We start from the raw sequence: 21,928 nt of genomic DNA on the forward strand, positions 1-21,928 counted from the left end.
CATGTAATTAAAGAATACTGGAGGAAAAGCGTCACTCATCAGCCTGGAAGCCGCACTTGAACTTTCCAACATGACAACGATCCAAAGCACAAGGCCAGGTCGACCTCTCATTGGCTCCAGCAGAATACGGTGAAGGTTTTGGAGTGTCCATCTCAGTCTCCTGACCTCATTATCATTGAGCCACTGTGGGGAGATCTCAAATGTGCAGTTCATGCAAGACAGCCCAGGAATTTACAAGAACTGGAGGCTTTTTGCCAAAAAGAATGGCCAGTTTTACGATCCGAGGAAATAAAGAGGCCCATCCACAACGACCACAAAAGACTCCATACTAAGTCATTTTGGCACTTCGTATTTAAGCTTATATCCAGCCCATACGCTTGAATAGATGGCGATTATTTGTGCCGGTGAAGTGTCTGAGAAGAGCTAGATTAGCCCGGTTAGCATGTTACAGTTCATTGTTGATGAAAAGTGTGTAATAAACTACAAATGCAACAAGCCCAGCTCAGTAAATTTTGCCATGGCACATGACACCAAAGTGGAGCCTACCTCTCCAGTGCACTAGCTGATACGACGACAAAATAGATCGTGCAAGTTTTTCCGATGTGTTTGATTGTCCAGTTTGTCTCGATTCTTTTCAGGGCGACTCCGGAGGCCCTCTAGTGGTGAAAAAGGATTCCATTTGGGTCCAGGCTGGAATCGTCAGCTTTGGATATGAGTGCGCGAGACCGGAGATGCCCGGCGTCTACACTGAGGTCTCCGAGTTCCAGGACTGGATCCAGAACATTGTTGGGACTCAGGACCCTCCCGGATTCGTCGCATACACCTCACCAGGACAGGACAGCGACACGTCTTACATCTGTGGTGCAGCTTCTACCACTGCTGCTACTGTGACGATGATATATCTCTGTCTTGTCACTCTAAACCTCTGGTAATCACCTGTCAGTTGTCACTCATTGGCACTTCCTTATTGAAAATGTGTTTTCAGTAATATCAGGTGAACTGTTGTTATTGTTCGCATACAAGGTAATTCAAAGTGCTTCACAATTACAAGAAAGAAGATCAAATCAATCCAACATAAAATTGTATTAATCAAAAAGTCTTTTCTATTTTAAACTTTGTGTGTTGTTAAGCACCTGCACTAGATCCCAAATGCAAATTTCCAGTTGTGGGATAATAAAGTTAATCTTATCACTGCAAGAAACTTATTAACACAGGCTTGTAAACTGCAGCACAGGCAAACAGCATTTTTACTTTTATCAGAGTTATGGGAGTGTTTGAAATAACATCACGTTTCCATGCCAACATAATATAATACCGTTGTGGATGTTGTGGAATATGTATCTATACTTTCAATAAAGACAGAGATGAAATGAAGTTTTATTTTTTCAAGTTACCGGCATAAACACATAACTTAAGACATTATCAGCGGATTATGACAAGGTGTAGCAGAAACAATGCAAAGGTTAAAGTCATATTGAAAAGATTGTGTAGGGAGGAGCTCATCCCTGGACTTACCGTAATCAGAAACAGAGTCGTTTTTATTGCCATTTTCAGTGAAAGGCAATGACTTTATTTGACTTTTCACATCACTAGTGTAAGGCAAGTGAACAGAGAGGAGTTAAACCACGATGGGACGATACACCATCTTTTCAGCCTTACTTCTGGTCACTTTTCTACCACAAGGTAAGAAGTTGACAATATTGTTGTTTGTAGGTAGAGGTTTAATTTTTTATACGTTTTATAGTAAAGTACCATTACTAAAAGATGTATTATTACAGTGTACACTTGGGGTGTCGAGTAAATTTCCCCTTTGGCAAATCAATAGATTCTTATTATTCCACTATATTTCACAATCTGTAACCTACATGTTTGCAGAATGTTGAACTTGTATCTTATTCAATTGGTGCACTAATATAAAATACATATTTAAAAGTATTTTCACCACAAATCAAATACTCGTCAGGTTCATGTCTGTGACTAATGTGTCTGTTTATTATTTTCTTCATTTTCTTCTTCTTTTTCAGGCTGCCACTCCCAAGGTAATCAACTTCTTTACAATTTTAACTTTCTTAAAATATACATTTTACATTTCATACGGGAAATGCTGATCTCAACGTTTTCAATGAACGTAAAGCTAATGATGAGAGGGTAAATTGTCTGGGACAGTAGAACCTCACCATGGCTCTACTTGTCTGCAGAACAAGTACATTAGGGAAAAAAAGATTTTTACAGGAAAAGTACATTTCTCTGCTGTATTAGACCAGTATTTATCCTGCAGTTATGGCTAAATGTTGCTTTGTTTGTAGCAGTAGATTAATAAATTGATTAGAATACAAAAGAAAGAAAGAAAGAAAGAAAGAAAGAAAGAAAGAAAGAAAGAAAGAAAGAAAGAAAGAAAGAAAGAAAGAAAGAAAAAGAAAAGGAAGGGAAAAGGAAGGAAGGAAGGAAGGAAGGAAGGATGGAAGGAAGGAAGGAAGGAAGGAAGGAAGGAAGGAAGGAAGGAAGGAAGGAAGGAAGGAAGGAAGGAAGGAAGGAAGGAAGGAAGGTAGGGAGGGAGGGAGGGAGGAAGGAAGGAAGGAAGGAAGGAAGGAAGGAAGGAAGGAAGACAGAAAGGAAGGAACAAAGGAAGGAAAAGAAAGAAAGAAAGGAAAAGAAAGAAGGAAAAGAAAAGGAAGGAAGGAAGGAAGGAAGGAAGGAAGGAAGGAAGGAAGGAAGGAAGGAAGGAAGGAAGGAAGGAAGGAAGGAAGGAAGGGGTCAACACAACTGTATGAGAGATTCAGTTTTTGAAAGTAACGTCCACACAGGAAATGTCAGGAAAAGGGGACCCAAATGTAAAATTCAATGGAAGAACTCCACAGAACAAAAAGGCAAAAACAGACATGAACTCAGACAATGATCCAACAAAGACAAGGAAAATAAATACACAAGGAACGGTGTCCAGGTGAAACACACTGAACCTACCCGTCTGTGTCTGTCTTCACTCCCGTTAATCTGAATGATTGTTTTTTTCATGAAACAGTTGCAAATGTCCATGGTAACTTCATTTTTTCTTGTGATGGCCGTTTGTCCTGTTTGTCTCAGCTTGTGGCAGGGCGCCTCTAAACCCGTATATCGTGGGAGGCGCTGAAGCGTCTCGGGGGAGCTGGCCGTGGCAGGCTTACCTGGTGTTGGGTAATTCATTATGTGGAGGAGCTCTCATCAACAAACAGTGGATTCTGACGGCGGCTCACTGCGTTTGCTCCAAGTGAGAGACTTTCAGATTACTATTTGCTAATCCTCTGCATTTGACCCACATTTCAGCGCCGCGTCACAATCCTGTTAGATTCAGAGTGTGAAAGAGAGAAATTTCAAAAGTAAAGAATTTACCACTCCCCATAAAAATGCTCCTGTACATGGTCCCTGCAAAAATAAATAAAATAAAATAAACTAACATTGCTTTTTTGTCCTGCAGATCGACAAAACAGTCAAAGGTGTACTTGGGTCTCCACGACCAGTCTCTTGTGGGTGTACAAGGGCAGAAAAGGGAGATAGCTGAATGGAAAATCCATCCACTCTTCGACTGCACATTTAACCGTCTGGACAACGACATCGCTCTGATCAAAATGTCGGCCCCGGTCGTCTACGGCATCTACATTCAGCCGGTCTGCCTGGCTCAGAAAAAAAGCACCTTTCACACTGGGGTCAAAGCCTGGGTCGCTGGCTGGGGCACACGGTTTGAAGGTGAGAAGCTGATCACTGAAGGAAAACACAAAATGGGCCTTACATGAATCTTATGTGGTTTTGGTTTCTTATAACAGGAGGCACTGTGTCTTCTAAACTTCGAGAAGTGAGTCTGCCGGTCGTGGGACACAACCAGTGCCAATGTAACAATACGTCACCTGTCCCAGACAAGACCATGTGTGCCGGCTACCCAGAAGGAAAGAAAGACTCGTGTCAAGTGAGTTTTAGGGATGGCAGTTTTTATTTGCATGCTGGTTTGAACGGAACCGAGACACTCAAATATGGAGCTTGAGCCTGAGGAACTCTCTCACACATCAGAAGAAGGGGCTGTGTTCAGACTGCTCAGTATTCAGGCTTATATATGCCTTTCAGTCATGTGACTTTTGTTGTAGCGGCCATTTTGAATACCAAAGTAGCATTATGTAGCACTACCACATGTAACAATATCTCTACTCTAGTGAAAGACAACTAATTGACAGTGGCATTTTTATGTACTCATAATCATTGCTTAAAGCAGTACTAAGTAACTCTTCCCCCTAGAGGCCATAAGCGCAACTGCAGGTGTAGTAGCAAGTTACAATTTTTTTACTTATTAATTGTCTTGGAGAGTAAATACTACGCTGACAGGAAAGGCGAAGGGAGAGAGGGTTACTGTGCATCCAATTATACAATGGAAATATTTTTTTTCACTCAAACTTGGCTGTAAATACTGTTTAAAGTGACGTTAGCCCGCAGTTAGCTTTGCCCATTAGCATGTTAGCTTCTTCTTCGTGATTCTATTAGTGTGTATTGATTTCTCCGGACCGGTGGTAGTCAAGTTGCAAACATGGTTTTCTGGCCAGAGACACCAGGGGGAGATGAAAGACCCTCCAATCATCCCATAAGCACTTGTATTACCCCCACAGGGACTACGGAAAGGATTTATTAAGGTAAACACATTACTTAGTACTGCTTTAAGATAACAGTAAAAACACGGCCCCAGAGACGCACGTTTATGTGAAGAAACCAGTGAGTCAGTGTTTAAGATGTTAGCATGCTACCAGCTAGCATTTAGCTTCAACCGCTCAGCTCTGACCTCCCGAAGAGAAAGCCCTGAACCACACTCCAAACCTTTGCTACAACATGTGACAGAGGTCAGAGCTGAGCTGTTACTGTAGTATTTCCTCAGTGTTCATAGATGTGAGCCACACATGTGTTTACCATGTTGAAGCCATTGGCAGTTGATTGAATAAACTGTTGACAGTTGCTAACCACTAGCATGCTAATGTCTTGTGAAGCTTAAACACTGACCCAGACTGAGACCCTGTTGACATGACAAACTGTAAAAATCACAGAGAAAGGTTGTCTGTTTCCTCTTCATTGAGTTAGTTTAGCCTGCTTAATGCTACTTCGGTATTCAAAATGGCCGCCGGAACTATGCGTGATGTCATTGGAAACGCATGCATATCCAACCCATACGCTTGAAAAGAGGGCGATTATTTATGCCGGTGAAGTGTCTGAGAAGAGCTACATTAGCCCGGTTAGCATGTTACAATCGCCTACAGTTCATTGTTGATGAAAAGTGTGTAATAAACTACAACTAGCTCAGCTCAGTAAATAAAAAAAGCAGACCTACCTCTCCAGTGAATTAACTGATACGACACAATTCATAAAATAGGTCGTCCGAGTTTTTTCGACGTGTTTGATTGCTCAGTTTGTCTCGATTCTTTTCAGGGCGACTCAGGAGGCCCTCTAGTGGTGAAAGACAATGCCACTTGGGTCCAGGCTGGAATTGTCAGTTTTGGAGAGGGCTGCGGGAGACCGAGCAAACCCGGCGTCTACACCGAGGTCTCCGAGTTCCAGGACTGGATCCAGGAGATTGTTGGGACTGAGGACCCTCCTGGAATCGTCGAATACACCTCACCAGGAGAGGACAGTGACAAGTCTTACACCTGCGGAGCTACTAGCACTGCTGCTACGGTGACAATGATATATCTCTGTCTTGCCACTCTGAACCTCTGGTAATCACCTGTCAGTTGTTGTCACTTAATGGAACTTCCTTATTGAAAATGCTCACCTGATATTTTATTGAGAATCTGAAAGTGTTCATGTAAATTTAAACCAATAAAATCAATACATGAGTGATTGTCACATTCTTTGTCCTTATCCGTCACAGCTCCAGAGTGGTGTCTGTTATCCATTATCTAATGACCTTATATTGAGTTTTCCTCATGGATCTATGATGGTTTTACTCCGCTCCTCTTTGCTCCACTGCAGTCCACAAGCCACAGGTGACAAGTAGAAAAACACAAGTCAGTCTGTGTTTTTGGACTGTAAAAGTCACTGACAGGTTTTTCTGCTTTAGTCCCGTTTTAGTCTGAAGAATAAACTCGCCTCCTCGTCTCTTCTGTAGATCGTAAATCCTTGAATCAGTTTCATTTTCACTGTTTACATTCCATATAAGTTTACTGCACATGTGCCCTCCACATCTTGTTCTATTATCTGTGTTAGCGCCTCACACAGGGCTGGAGGATGAATTGCGACTCAGACCTGAGTCGACCCATGTGGACGCACACATTTACTGGGCTGGCTTTGTGCTTACAGACAAAGTTTCTGAAAATATAAGCGTTTTGTCTTTGTGTGGATATAGCCTTAAATTATCTTCTCTGAGCAACAGGAAGCCATTATGTATATGTACATGTATATTGTTTTACTCTCCAACACTGCGAGTTGAACTGTCTCGCCCAATGACATTTTCCAGTAGTGGGACAATAAAGTTTATCTGATCACTTTTAGAAACTGATTAACACAAGTACAACACAAGTGTATGCCATTTTTATATTATTTTCTTGCAATGTATCATCCCTTGAGTTTGGGACAGTGTGAAATAGCATCAAGTTTCTAAGCCGACAAACTAGACATAACAGCACCTTTGTGAATGTTGTGGAGTGTGTAAACATTAGTTAGTTTGTCTGCATTGGTCTTAAAACATGTACAATGGGTCACCAGCAACATGTGTGTGTGATGTGAATGGAAAATGACAAACAAACAAATACATTCCTTCTTTCCAAGTCATCAGCAACAATACAAGCTTTATCAGCAGATTATATGGTGCAATAGATACAAAGGTCAGAGTCATATTAAAAACTATGGTCAGGTCAGTTTTTAAGGCTAGTGAACAGAGAGGAGTTAAACCATGATGGGACGATACACAATCTTTTCAGCCTTACTTTTGGTCACTGTTCTGCCACAAGGTAAGAACTTGACAACATTGCTTATTGTTTGTAGGCAGAGACTTACTTGTTTATACGCTTTATAGTAAAGTACCATTAGTTAAAGATTTAATATTACAGCGTACACTTGGGGTACAGTAAAAGCCACAGTCCTGAACAGGGAAATCGGATTATGTGAGTTCACCCAAAACAGCAACATTTCACAACAAAAAAATATATAACTTCTTATTATTCCACTATATTTCCACCTAAATGTTTGCAGAATGTTGAACTTGTTTGTGTCTTAAAATGTTGCCATCAGGTTGATGTCTGTGACTAATGCGTCTTATTATTACTGCTGTTTGTCTGTCTTTTTCAGGCTGCCACTCCCAAGGTAATCAACTTCTTTACAATTTTAACTTTCTTAAAATATACATTGAATAAGATGGTGCTTTTACTTTGGTGTGATGGATCGAAACAGGAAGTCACCTCTTGCTATGATTTTGAATGCACAGAGTCAATTACTTATACTTTTATTCACCGATGTGTGATTAAGCCGGTCACTTTCTGGAACACACAATAAAGTTTCCATCTACCTGTCTGCACCTGTATTCACTCCAATTAATCAGAATTTTTTTTTTTTTTTCTTTTCATAATTAAACAATTACAAATGTCCATGGTGATTTAATTTATTCTTGTGATGGCTGTTTGTCCTACAAGTAACTCTTCTGTTTGTCTCAGCATGTGGCAGGGCGCCTATAAACCCGTGGATCGTCGGGGGAGGCGATGCGTCTCGGGGGAGCTGGCCGTGGCAGGCTTTCCTGGAAGTGCACAACTCTGACGTTTATCAATACCTCAAGTGTGGAGGAGCTCTCATTAACAAACAGTGGATTCTGACGGCGGCTCACTGCATTTGCTCCAGGTGATAGACTTTTAGATTACTGTTTGGTAATCTTCTGCATTTGACAGCATCTGTTCATATGCTGAATAATGCTCCTGTACATGGTCCTTGCCAAATAAACTCAATAAACTAAAATAAACGTATATTTATGTTTTTGTCCTGAAGGATAGCGAGTCGCTCATGGGTGGTCTTGGATGCCAGTGAACTGGTTTTCCCTGATCTCGATGTGGTGCAAAGCAAGATAGCTGAATGGACAATGCATCCACTATATGACTGCGCAGGACAAACCTGGACAACGACATCGCTCTGATCAAAATGTCCGCTCCTGTCAACTACAGCAAGTACATTCAGCCGGTCTGCCTGGCTCAGAAACATAGCACCTTTCACACTGGGGTCGAGGCCTGGGTCACTGGCTGGGGCAAAGTGCAGGGAGGTGAGAAATTGATCATTTAAAGTAAACACAAAATGGGCACTATATGAAGTCTTATGTGGTTTTGGTTTCGTATAACAGGAGGCTCATCTATGACTCTTCAAGAAGTGAGTCTGCCGGTCGTGGGACACAACCAGTGCAAATGTAACAATACGTTCCCCGTCCCAGACAAGACCATGTGTGCTGGCTCCGCAGAAGGAAAGAAAGACTCGTGTAAAGTGAGTATTAGGGAAGGGCGTTTGAATTCACCAATGCATGCCTTTCTGTCATGTGACTTTTGTTGTTATGGCGGCCATTTTGAATACCAAAATAGAATCATGCAGTACAACAACAAATAACCAATATCTCTACTCAAGATATAAAAGAAAAACAACTGATTGACAGTGACATTTTTATCGACTCGTAATCTTTGCTCAAGAAGAAAACAGTAAGAACACGTCCCCAGAGACGCAGGTTTATGTGAAGATACCAGTGAGTCAGATTTAAGATGTTAGCATGCTACCGGTTAGCTTTTAGCTTCAACAACTCAGCTCTGACCTCTCCAAAAGAAAGCCCTAAACCGCACTCCAACCTTGGCTACAACATATGACAAAAATCAGAGCTGAGCCGTTGAAGTTAAATGCTAACTGGTAGCATGCTAACATCTTAAACACTGACTCACTGGTTTCTTCACATAAACGTGCGTCTCTGGGGCCGTGTTCTTACTGTTGTCTTCTTGAGCAATGATTACGAGTACATGAAAATGCCACTGTCAATCAGTTGTCTTTCATTTTCATCCTGAGTAGAGATATTGTTACTTGTTGTAGTACTGCATAATTCTATTTCGGTATTCAAAATGGCCGCCGGAACTATGCGTGATGTCATTGGAAAGGCATGCATATGTATGAATGTTACAGTAGTCTAGGTCTGTGCAAGTTTTTCACTTTAATTCCTCACTTTTGAAATATAGTGCTGGGTCAATGTTAAGATCGAGCTGCCCTTGCACAAACACGAGACAGTTCGGAAAGTTAAACATCAGTGTAAAACTCCCAGAACTGTAGAAATATGTGCGGTAGAGGCGAATAACTTTCTAAAAGCATCATTAGCTGATACGACGACAAAATAGGTCGTCCGAGTTTCGCCGACGTGTTTGATTGTCCAGTTTGTCTCGATTCTTTTCAGGGCGACACAGGAGGCCCTCTACTGGTGAAAAAGGATTTCAATTGGGTCCAGGCTGGAATCGTCAGTTTAAGAGAGGAGTGCGCGAGACCGAACATACCCGGCGTCTACACTGAGGTCTCGGAGTTCCAGGACTGGATCCAGGAGATTGTTGGGACTCAGGACCCTCCCGAATTCGTGACATACAACTCACCAGGAGAGGACAGCGACACGTCTTACACCTGTGCAGCAGCTTCTACCACTGCTGCTACTGTGACAATGATATATCTCTGTCTTGCCGCTCTAAACCTCTGGTAATCACCTGTCAATTGTCACTCAATCGCACTTCATGAGAATGTTCACCTCATATTTTTTATGTCAATTTAAACCAATACAATCAATGTGAATGAGTGGGAAAGGCTCGTTTTTAAATAAGCCTGATACACACTAACATTCTCAACAACAGGCCCCGCTGAGTGTACCCCATACTGTTTGTTCTCTGTTCTGTCTGTCCCTATGTCAAACATGCACTGTGTACGTGAAACAGTCTAAAGTCCTAAACCTTTTATGGAAAAACACCATTAAAACTGACTTTCCTTTGACAATAATATAAGCCCTTAAAGGGATATTTCAGGATTTTTGATATAGGGCCTCATTTCCTAGTTATCCAGACTGTTGTTGATTTCTGGAGAATTGTTTTTATTAATTTTTTCATGCAGTCCTTATATTTGAAGAGTTTAGTGGTACTAGGCTAGTGCTAGGCTAGTGCTAGGCTAGTGCTAGGCTAGTGCTAGGCTAGTGCATGCCAACGGTAACAAGCAGCCTGCATTAAAAACCTCTTCAGAATCATGGTCCTCCTTTTCTCTCTCTGCACAGTCAAAGATTCCAAGAGAACGGTGGCCTGCAGATACATTTACTTTCATGAAAGTGTGTTAAGAAAAATTTCTGAATTAGATTATATTACTCTTTAATCTCTTAAAGGAACAGGCCACCGTTTTTCCGTACTGAGATATGTTCTTGCCTGAGCTTAGACAAGTTGATGTGTACCTGTCTGGTCTTTGTGAGTGTGCTCAGTCACGCAAAAAGCAAACCAAAGATGTTGTTAGCATTTGGCCTCTCCCAGTATATTCCTATAGCTCCAAACGGGGTGAAGTTAGAAGCGACAACTCGTCTAAGCTCAGTTAAGAACATATCTCAGTATAGAAAAACCTGGCCTGTTCCTTTACCCAAATCGAAAAGCTTCTTCAAAATAGTGACAAAAACGAGATGTCAATGAGGATGGTAATGCAGCCAAAAAGAAAAGCCTCAAAAACGCAACTAAACAGGCGACAAAAAGCGATGATAAAGCAACAAAAACGTGACATAAATCCGACAAAAAAGTGAGCGAGAAAGAATCTTGGATCAGTTTTGTCCGTCTTAGCTTTCAAATGAGGCGTCACCCATGGCCTGGAGGCTGCAAGCTACAGATGAGAAGCTTTTAGAATTGGGTAAAGCTGAACTGGAGAAAATGTGCTCGGTTAAGGCGGGGGGTGAGATTAAACCCGGGTCAGCTCAGTCAAACTGAAACTGACTCCTCTCAGTATGACCATAATAATCTATAAATCAGACACATCGTTGTATAAACTGCAAGTTGTGAGAAAAAAGTAGCGGCTTATCATATGGAAATCATAGTAGTTTTACATGCACATTATCCTCCTGAAAAGCTCCTTCCCTGGAGTATTAAGGGAGTGTTTAAAATAGCTTCACGTTTCTGTGTCACCAAACTAGACAATACCAGTGTCATGTCTGGGGTTACCTCAGTCATAAAAGGTGGCCTTCTAGGGATGGGCGGAGTCAAGCACTGACTCAAAGGACTTTTAATATCAGTATTTTGAAAGCTAAACTGTGCAGAGAGGTGTTAAACCACAATGGGACTCTACTTGATCTTTACAGCCTTACTTTTGGTCACTTTTCTTCTCAAAGGTAAGAACTTAATATAAAGCTCATTGTGGGAGAGAGAGGTGTAAGATGAACCACCTGTTGGAAATGTAGCTGCATTGTAAATAAGAGAATTACATTACTTCAATGTGCCAGACAAAAAAATGCTGTCCAGGAACCAAAATAATGATTTTTTTTTAGGTGTTTTTCACGACTCAAAGTCATCTTTTGGCATAAACAAACATCTTCAGTATCTTGATTTTGCAACAAAGGACAGTGTTGTAAGTCGATCAGGGTTTGAGAGAAAGTGAGCCGCCTCTGGCTCTGTAAAAAACAATGACAGAGTTCACTCAACTTGTTTTTAAGGGACTTTTTGTTGCATAAGAGAAATAAAAGAAATTGAAAAAAAAAATGTTCCACACAAATAGGTTTTCACGATTTTAAGTTTAAATTTCAGCTTTAAATCTGGTGGTTCAACCAGGCTCACTTTCCCCACAATACAGCCTTTTTAAAGCCAATGTTAAACCATGATTTCCAGACTATTTTTTGTAACATTTCAGCTACAACCAGCTCAAACATGTATGTAAATGATAAATGTAGTTTGTACCACCAAAGCAAAATGGCTGACTTTACAGTACCCCACTCTCCCGCCAGTATCTATTGTATATACAGTACATTAAAGTTGAAGTGGGTACAATAAATTCAATATAGTAAAACCTATAATAGCCTCTTATGGGCCTGTTGCCAGAGCTACAGCTTTATGGAATAAAAAGAGCGACAGATGTAGCTGAGCAGTGTGTTAGTGCTGATCATTGCCACTTTTAATGTACCTTTATGTACTTTTATATACTGTTTATTTATGTATTTGTTTGTTCTGTCCATCTCTTTCAGACTGTCACTCCCAAGGTAATATATGACTTCATATTTTGAATTTGTCCGATGTTATGTTTAAAATGTAGAACAGCTGGAGGAGGTGTGTGTGGATCGGGAAGTTTGGGCATCTCTGCTGAGACTGCTGCCCCCGCGACCCGGCCCCGGATAAAGCGGAAGAAAATGGATGGATGGATGGAATTATGTTTAAAATTAAAAAGATTTCAAATGGACTTTGTATCTTTACCTTAGTTTCTTTGAGCTGTATAAGTTGTATAAGTATACAGTATATATCTAAGGAAAAATGACCCTGTACTGTATATTAGAAAATCTTAATAAGACTAAATAATGTGCATTTTTGACCTATGTTTTATAGATTTCATAATAAGGTGCAAGAAATGTAAATCTAAAAATATTTCATATTTTAATTTAAAGCAGAACTAAGTAACTTACGCCCCTAGAGGCCATAAGCGCCACTGCAGGCGTCGTAGCGAGTTGCGTTTTTTTTACTCATTAATCGTCGGTGAGAGTAAATACTACGCTGACAGAAAACACAAAGAGAGATAGGGATATTGTACATCCAATTACACAATGGAGATCATTTTTTTTCACTCAAACTTGTAAATACAGTTTAAGTGGTGCTAGCCCGCAGTTAGCTTTGCCCGTAAGCCTATTAGCTTCTTCCTTGTGATTCTATTAGTGTGTATTGGGCAGGAAATCTTCCCATCAACACTTGCATTACCCCAGTGGGACTACGGAAAGGATTTATTAAGGTAAACAAGTTACTTAGTGCTGCTTTGAGGCTGGTGTGCTAAATATTAACCTGGATAAAGAGTAAAGACACGGTTGAATAAATGTTTTCTCGTCTGACAGTGATAGATTCAAACAGTCTTTCATGCTTGTGATCCCTGTTGGTCTTTTTAATATCACATCTGTTTGTCTCAGCTTGTGGCAAAGCGCCTTTAAACCCCAGGATCGTGGGCGGAGCAGACGCGTCTCCGGGGACCTGGCCGTGGCAAGCTCGTCTGACAATCAGCGACTCTGGTGGATCTGCGTATCTGTGCGGAGGGGCTCTCATCAACCACCAGTGGATACTGACGGCGGCGCACTGCCTTACTAACACGTGAGGGGTTTTTAAATTTCTGTTTAAGTTCTCAGTATTTGATCCATACGTGCAGAATCCCGTCACGATATTATCAAATGTAATTGATATTTTCATGTTTGTCTTGCAGAGCGGCAAACCTCATACAGGTCCAATTGAATGCACAAGATATTGGTCTGAACGTGGAGTACAGGGATGTAGTTCAATTGGAAATCCACCCCAACAGCACAAATCTGGACAATGACATCGCTCTGATGAAAATGTCGTCTCCTGTGATCTACACCCACTACATTAACCCGGTCTGCCTGGCCCAGAGAGGCAGTACCTTCCACACTGGGGTCAATGCCTGGGTCAGTGGCTGGGGCACTCTGGAGTACGGTGAGATGTTGATCACTGAACACAAAAGTACCTATTCTGACATGGCACTATAGTATACATGCGTTTCCAATGACATCACACATAGTTCCGGCGGCCATTTTGAATACCGAAGTAGAATTATGCAGTACTATAACTTGTAACAATATCTCGACTCAGGTTGAAAATAAAGACCAACTGACTGAGTGGCATTTTTATGAACTCGTAGTCATTGCTCAAGAAGATAACAGTAAAAACATGTTTATGTGATATAAGCAGCAAATGTGGCACAGGCGTAGCAGCTCTGTATGTGGAGCTACAGCAGGATTTACTAAAGATCTGCTTCGCTCTGAAGACTAAATGAACACATCAAAGAAGAGACAGAAAAACTTTCTCTGTGATTTTTACAGTTTGTCAACAGAGTCTCAGTCTGAGCCAGTGTTTAAGCTGCTCAAGATGTTAGCATGCTACCGGTTAGCAATTGTCATCAACCAACAGTCAATGTCTTCAACCTGATAAACACATGTGTGGCTCACATCTATGAACACTGAAGAAATATACAACAGTAACAGCTCTGACCTCTGACCTCTGTCACATGTTGTATCCAAGGCTATGTTTGTGGTTCAGGACTTTCTCTTGGAGAGGTCAGAGCTGAGCTGTTGAAGCTAAATGCTAACCGGTAGCATGCTAACATCTTAAACACTGACAAACTGGTTTCTTCAAATAAACCTGCGTCTCTGGGGCTGTGTTTTCACCGTCAATCAGTTGTCTTCTATTTTCATCCTGAGTAGAGATATTGTTATATTTGTAGTACTGCACAGTTCCACTTTGGTATTCAAAATGGCCACCAGAACAACAAAGGTCACATGACTGAAAAGCATGTATTCACCTTATTCCGGAGGCCCGCGTGGGCTCCGCCATGAATTGTGCCCACCCCTTTTCTCCTATCTGTTAACATGGGACTGGAGAAGTCCACATAAAATCAGTCACTACACGAAAACAAAGCCGTTTTTTGGCTGCGCTGAGAAACGGTGCAGTGTTGACATGTTGGTGCAAATGAACATTGGACATTTTACACAAATTAATCTACTAAACATCAGATTTGAGCGGAGAATATTTTCCCTCGTTCTCCGTTTAAATGAACGGGCTTCGCGCTTGACCGGAAGTGTCAGTACAACGGAAGTGCTGAGACAACGCAAAAAGTGGCAAAAGTGGGCGGGGCGGAATAAGGTGAATAAGGTAAAGGTAAGCTGTATTGCCCTTGTAGGGAAATTTGTCCTTTGCATTTGACCCATCCAGTGCAGCGCCCGGTGTAACAGGCCAAATGAACCCTGATTAAACATGGGTATAGTAAAGTCTTTAATGAGGGAGTCAATCCTATAGCATCACTCTTCATATCCATTTTTAGCTGCATTTTGACCATAATAATAAGTTGAAATTTAAATTTGTAATCAAGTCGTGACTTCTTTTATCATAACTCGGTCAAAAATGGTGGGTGTTCGTCGACTTAGCTCCTCACCAGAACCAGATTTCATAGCACCTTCAGCTCCGTACGCCATGACCAAGCGATTCGGACTCCAGGGGAAGATACAGCTTTATGTGGAGCCGCACTTTAACATGAAACAAAATTGAAAGCAATGGCTAGGCTCAAAGGAGACTGTTTTGGGGGATAGTTATTTTTAACCCTGAGTGCAGTCCAGATAGCTTTGGTCTGTAACATTGGAGACCCATCTGCAGACATGGAGCCAGGATAATGGTCAGAAACACCTGGAGGATTCACCTGTTTATCATGTGGCTTTAACAGGAGGTGAGTTTCCTGAGAGGCTTCAGGAAGTGAGCGTTCCGATCATAGGGGACAACCAGTGTAAATGCCTCCTGCATGGCCCTCCCCCAAACAAGACCATTTGTGCGGGATTTGCAGAAGGAGGAAAAGATTCGTGCCAAGTGAGTTTGATTCTTATTATATTACACAAAATACGTGTAACAGTTGAAAAACAATGAATGAAAGCTTGATTTTCTATGGGATAAGATACAGTGCACTGTTTTTTACATTCCTGCCTAAATAACTCATAAAATGTGGTCTGATCTCAATTGAAATCACAAGACTGAGTAAACAGTGTCTGCTTAAACTAATACCACCCAAACATTTACATGTTATCATGTTTTTATTGACCATAACATGTAAACAATCACAGGACAGCGTGGAATAAGTGAGTACACCCCCTGGCTAAGGATGCTACGAGAGCTAATTAGAAATGCAGACATTTAGAGTCAACCTGAAGTTCAATCACTGAGGTGTGGCTTAAAGCTGCCACTGAGAAACACACGCTAGTTTAACGGAGCTCATTTTGTTCATCTTTACCCAAATCTTCTTACAATCTACGCCTCATTTAAAAGCGAAGACTTACAGATTTTTCCTCGTTGTCATTTTTGGTCGCTTTTTTTGGCACGTATTTTGTGCATTTTTGTTTCTTTTTCATCCCTTTTTTGTGGACTTTTGAGTCAAGCTTTTGTTGTTTTTTGGTAACTTTTCTGTTTCATTTGTATAACTTTTTTGTTGTATTGTAACTTTTTGTCATATTTTTGTCAAGTTTTTGGACCTTTTTTCTTGCTTTGTTGTTGCGTTTTCGTCTTCAATTATGTCGCATTTTGCCGCTATTTCAATACTCATTTCAAGAAGCTTTTAGATTTGGGTAATGCCTGGATATCTGGATAATCACTGAAGAAGATGTGCTTGGTAAAGAGATTAAGAATTTATTGCTAGACTTTATTTTCAGAACTTCTTTTGCTGCTTCGTAAACATGTCCTCCATCTATAATCTTGTTCTGTGTTCATATGGTGGCCAAATGTATGCAGTGTCATTGGTATCAAAAATGTAGCAGAAAAAATGTATGGATCTAAATTAGTCCCAAAATACAGAGCACACAAGCAGGTGGCACATAAAAGGCGGAGTTTATTTTGAATTCTCCCCACAGGGCGACTCGGGAGGTCCTCTGATGGTGCAAATGTATGAAGTTTGGGTCCAGGCTGGAGTCGTCAGTTTTGGGGACGGCTGCGCTAAACCCAACAGCCCCGGAGTCTACACCGAGGTCTCGGAGTTCCAGGGCTGGATCGAGAGCGTTGTCGGGGGCGACGACACTCCAGGATTTGTGTACTTCACCTCACCAGGAACGGACAGTGACTGGAGTTACAACTGCTCAAATACTACGCTATCTACTACTACTATAACTGCACGGCCCGCTACTACTACACCGAGAACGACCACAACCACAAAGCAACCAACTACTACTACTACAACTGCTACTCTTACTACAACTACGACAACAACTGCTACTACTGCTACTCCTACAACAACAACAACAACAACAACTGCTACTACTGCTACTCCTACAACAACAACAACTACTACTGCAACTCCTACTACAACTACGACAACAACTGCTACTACTGCTACTCCTACAACAACAACAACTACTACTGCAACTCCTACTACAACAACAACTACTACTACAAGATTGACTACATCTACAAAACCACCAACCACTGCTCCTCCTGCTACATCTACTACGAATACTACCACACAAAGATGGAATACCATCACAGAGCAACCAACTACTACGACTAGGCTTCCCCTTGCTGAAGTGTCTGGCTGCAGTAGCAAAATGAGCTCCTATTTTATTCAGCTGCTTTGTGGATTTACTCTCATTGTGCTCTGGTGATTATAGTAATAGCTTCAGTAATTATGGCTCCAAACTGCAGTTATTGTACAGTTAAAGCCACAGTGTGGAGAAACTAAACATTGGGGAAAGTGAACGCGTATCTCAACAGGTTACCAACTATTAATGCTGTAAATTATTCAAATAAAGCTTGCGGAGAAGGACTGAATGGAGTGTCTGAATGTCCACCCCTGACTCCTCATAGTTCTGCACTGCATTGGGCAGCATGGTGCATTTAGAGGATCCCGGGTTCGATTCCCACCTGGAAGGGGCCTATTGTGGGTTTACATGGAGACCAAAAATCTGATTTCTGGAGTTCTCAGGTTATTGAAGAGACATGTAAACAGTATAATCTGTTATTCATAATAATAATAATCTGATTTCTTCCTCATGCTTCACACGTGTGCCTAAACTAACCAGGAAAATACAGCAAAAAGGCCAAAATCATGTGAAAAAGACTATGATTAAAATATATAATTAAAAAAAATCAATTTCAATTATTCTTTTTCCAGTGTGGTTATTAACATGTAAGACTTAATTTGGTTTAAAGGAACAGGCCACCGTTTTTCCATACTGAGGTATGTTTTCACCTGATCTTAGACGAGTTGATGTGTACCTGTCTGATGATGTTAGCATTTAGCCTCTCCCAGCTTATTCCTATGAACCCAAACAGGGGTGAAATGTATTGGTTATTTGGTTGGGACAGTGCATAGACATGGAGAGAACACAGACATGGGGAGAACATACAAACTCCACACAGAAATGTCCCGTCCAGGTGGGAACCCCGAAATCGGGACCCTCGAGTTGTGAAGCACGAGCGCTAACCGCTGAACTACCATGCCCCAAGAAGCGCCACGTTTTTTCCTATTTACGTGAATAGTTACACAATATATAGTTATAGTTACACAGAATGAAATGTCAATTTTCTAAGAAGATAAAATATATTGTGAGGCGTAATAACACCAGGAGAATTTGGACATGTTTAATTTTGCGGAAGGATCGTGTAACTACTCACGTAACCGTATTTAAATATGGAAAACGTAGAAGAGCTTGGTCACTTCTAACTTCACCCCCGTTTGACCCCATAGAGAAGGAGAGGCTAAATGCTAACAGCATCTTTGGTCTTTTTGCATGACAGAGCGGCAGAGTGACCAGACAGGTACGCATCAACTCGTCTAAGCTCAGGTAAGAACATATCTCAGTATGGGAAAACGGTGGCCTGTTCCTTTACTATTGTACATCACTTGTACTTTTAGTTATACTAGAGTAATACTAACAGCATTCTTAGTTTCTACTTTTGAAAAATGTGTATGTTGCTGCACCTCGACACTAGTCATGAAATTGCTAGTACCATCCCATCCATCACTAGTGCATTCAGCCCATAAAAGTAGATACAGGAACCCTCAGTGTCGAATACACAAATATAATCCAGGTGCATTGTTGCTCTGACTCATTAGAAACGACTTATGTTTCCAGACACATTCTTTGGCGGATGTGAAATTGGATGGTAGAAGTAAAAACGGGGCCTGCATCGCCTTTGGCCGTAAAGGATTACACAGTGGGGAAATGCTATAATGGAAAGCAATCTCCTAAAATGCAAGATCAGTGAGTTGTGACATGAATAGCAATAAATATAAACTTCGAGGCTGTTTTATTTTAATCCTATTTTCTACATTTTATGCAACATCAGCGTTTGTTGCTTTGATGCTGACAGAGCAGTTTTTTGTTTAGTTTTTTCCAGTCTGAGTTCTGCGTACAGTAAAAGGGTTCTTTATTGAGTGCACTTAAAGACCCTTTACCATTTTCTTTATTAAGTAAGTAAGTAAGTGCTGTGTTTCTCATTACACAAGCGTACAACAGTGCTGCAGGTGTGGGGGCTCTTGGTGCCTCTTCAGTGTTTCAGAAGAAGAAATGTGTAGGTCTTAAAAAGCTGCTTTTTTCAGGACCATTACTCTCTGCAGTAAAAAAAAAAAATCAGTCAAACCTCCACAAAAACACAGCAAAGACGTACAAAAGCATCCGCCAAAACAGTGTAGAGCACAGAAACTACAAATGCAGTTTGCAGAAAAAGGCAAAAATGATGCTGTACCAAGAGAGAGGAAAGTCGCTGCTTGTTTAATTACAAGCAATGAAAGAGGAACCCCCGAAATTATCATGCTAGTTGTGTTCCCAAACTCTTTTCTAACTTTCCTAACATTTGTTTAAGTTTAACAACGTGCAGGGTCACTTTTCAGAGTCACTGTCACAGAAATGCTAGAAAACAAGCCTGCAAGTTCATGAAATTGATACCTAAATTGAAGCCTAGGCGTTAATTCAACCTGGGAGACCAATTTCAGCATCATTTACCTCCAGCCAATGATCGCTGCCGAGAGGGCCACACCTCCACCTCAGCCTATCAGCGTAAGAGCCGCATCTCTGTGGCAGCCAATCATCGCCCTCGGTCCGGCTTTTAAGCCCCAGCAATCATGGATCGTTCGCTTCCCAGCTGTGCTGCGACCCACCTCCGCCCCCTCTCCGCCTCTTCTTCCCACGGCTTCTCCCTGTTGCATCATCACGGGTGTCCTATACCATCACCAGTGTCCAGGCTCCTGGGAAGACGTCCCTAACTCCAACCTGTCCAACCTGTCCAACCATACTGACTTCAGTTCATACATCTATGTCTACCACCAGGGTCTGATCGCCAAAAAACTAATATTCATGTCAATAAATCTTCCTAATCGCTGCTTTTGTCTGTTTGAGTCTATCCAGGTTGAAATGCTTTATAATGTAGATGCACATTTGTTTTTCCCACAAATATCTGAGCATATACTAAAGGAGGACAAAACTAATCTAGTTCCATTACAAGAAACAAAATCAGGTAAAGATCCTTCAAAATATGCAATAAACATGCTTTTTATTGTTTTGAAAATACTCAAAATTCAGGGAACGGTCTTCAATAAATCCAGCTCTTACCGTGCTCATGTCGTACTTCTGGAGGAGTCTATGGAGATGTCAGGTAAGCCGGACTGTTTGCCTGGGTACTCTGGCTTCTCCACCACAGCTTCAGTTTCCGTCTCCATTCCACAGTACATGCTAAAAACACATTTAGTTCATCATCTTTAAATGATTCTATAACTGCTCTACAACAAAAGAATTCACTGGAACATCTCCATCCGCTCCGAAGACCTTTTGAGCAAACGGGGACGAGAGATACAATAGTGAGATCGCGGTGATGTCGATGAAAGTGATTTTACAGCGGGGAGTGAGAGCTTCAGCCGTGACCGGAGCAAAGTGAACATGTCAGTGATTCTTTTGCGAAAGGTTAACGCGGCATGAGAGCGCCGGTCCTTTTTTACAAAAGAGAAAACGTTCAAAGGTTAAAAGCTTCGGTCCACATGAAAGACCAGACACCGTTTTAGTTCGTTTTCAATCATTACGTATTCGAGAAATTACATCAAAATGGGCGATGGATGAGAACTGAGAAGATACGTGTTGAACTACGACCGTGCAAAGCTATTAACTCTGGATCTCTGAACAGGGTGGATGAATGAGGAGCCACTGAAAGTCACTCTATACGACGACACACTTGACGGACCTCGACTGCGCCGCACATACTGTATGTAAAACCTGCTTCTCCACATCATTGAACTTGTCTGCAGATGACGGATACATCTCCTCTGCCTCTGCCTTTATTCTGGAGCTGATTCAAAGACTTTGGCTCCAGCTGGCGTTTTTAGAAATTGAGTTGAAGCTGCCAGATCTTTCTCTGAGCAATTTGCGCCGGTGCCAACAGTCTCCCTGCTCCGGAGAAATCAATAGCTCATACAGTGGCCGCTTCAGTGAGCGAGCGCCATTCCTAACTATCGCACACTTTAATCACAGATCAATCAGACTTTGAAAGCTGGGGTCGCACCGGCAGCTTTCACTTAACTGTCTGTGACCAGTTGCTGCAAAGCCAGTGCGAATGCTGTTCTTTGAGTCGTACATTTGAACGAACAAATGTAAAAATGTGTAAGAGGAATTTCCATTTGAGGAGTATTCTATAATGTGAATAGTTGATTGTATTCCCTACACCGTCTCCATTCTTCTGTCTGATGCAGTGATGTAGGCTATAAGATACCTGTATACCTGTCAAGTTTTGGATTTGAAACTATGGGGCATTTTATAGTACCCGCCGCAGGCCGTCTGACCAGCCCAACCAAGCGCCAAGACAGGTGGCAGTGGCGGGAAAGAGGGGCAAATTACGGTAGTTTCCCAGCCCAAACGGGACACTTGACAGCTATGGGCGGGACCATCACTTTATTCTGCTGGAGCCTGTGGCATCAGCGAAACACCTCCATATTTCACTGTGGGTATGGTGCACTTTTCATCATAGGCCTTGTTGACAACCAAAAAGTGCACCATACATGCGGTAAAATATGGAGGTGTTTCACTGATGCCCCAGTAGAATAAAGTGAAGGTCCCGTTAGTGTCCATCTCAACCGCCATCCATCCATCCATCTCAACCTCCATCCATCTCAACCTCCATCCATCCATCCATCCATCCATCCATCCATCCATCCATCCATTTTCTTCAACTTTTCCGTTGCCGGGTCGTGGGGGCAGCTGTTG

The 21,928-nt window shown here is 41.7% G+C and overlaps 2 protein-coding genes across 2 annotated transcripts; both read left to right on the forward strand.

Moving 5' to 3' along the window:
• Nucleotides 1-1,628: 1,628 nt before the first annotated feature.
• LOC306981019 (serine protease 27-like) lies at nt 1,629-5,724 on the forward strand (the record flags this gene model as incomplete). Its single annotated transcript, XM_079580565.1, has 6 exons — nt 1,629-1,683; nt 2,025-2,039; nt 3,082-3,244; nt 3,452-3,720; nt 3,798-3,937; nt 5,434-5,724. 6 exons carry the CDS (start codon nt 1,629-1,631, stop codon nt 5,722-5,724), a joined length of 933 nt encoding a protein of 310 aa, XP_079436691.1.
• Nucleotides 5,725-6,895: 1,171 nt separating this feature from the next.
• Nucleotides 6,896-21,308, forward strand: LOC306981020 (transmembrane protease serine 9-like; the record flags this gene model as incomplete). The annotated part of the gene is made up of 12 exons (XM_079580566.1): nt 6,896-6,953; nt 7,291-7,305; nt 7,653-7,833; nt 8,094-8,245; nt 8,324-8,460; nt 9,404-9,693; nt 13,140-13,289; nt 13,399-13,646; nt 15,427-15,566; nt 16,598-16,799; nt 20,977-21,156; nt 21,262-21,308. The coding sequence occupies 12 exons, from the start codon at nt 6,896-6,898 to the stop codon at nt 21,306-21,308; spliced, it is 1,800 nt and encodes a 599-aa protein (XP_079436692.1).
• Between the last annotated feature and the right edge of the window lie 620 nt (nt 21,309-21,928).

Source organism: Gobius niger, assembly GCF_951799975.1.
Source record: "Gobius niger genome assembly, chromosome: 21".
Taxonomy (NCBI): Eukaryota; Metazoa; Chordata; class Actinopteri; order Gobiiformes; family Gobiidae; genus Gobius; species Gobius niger.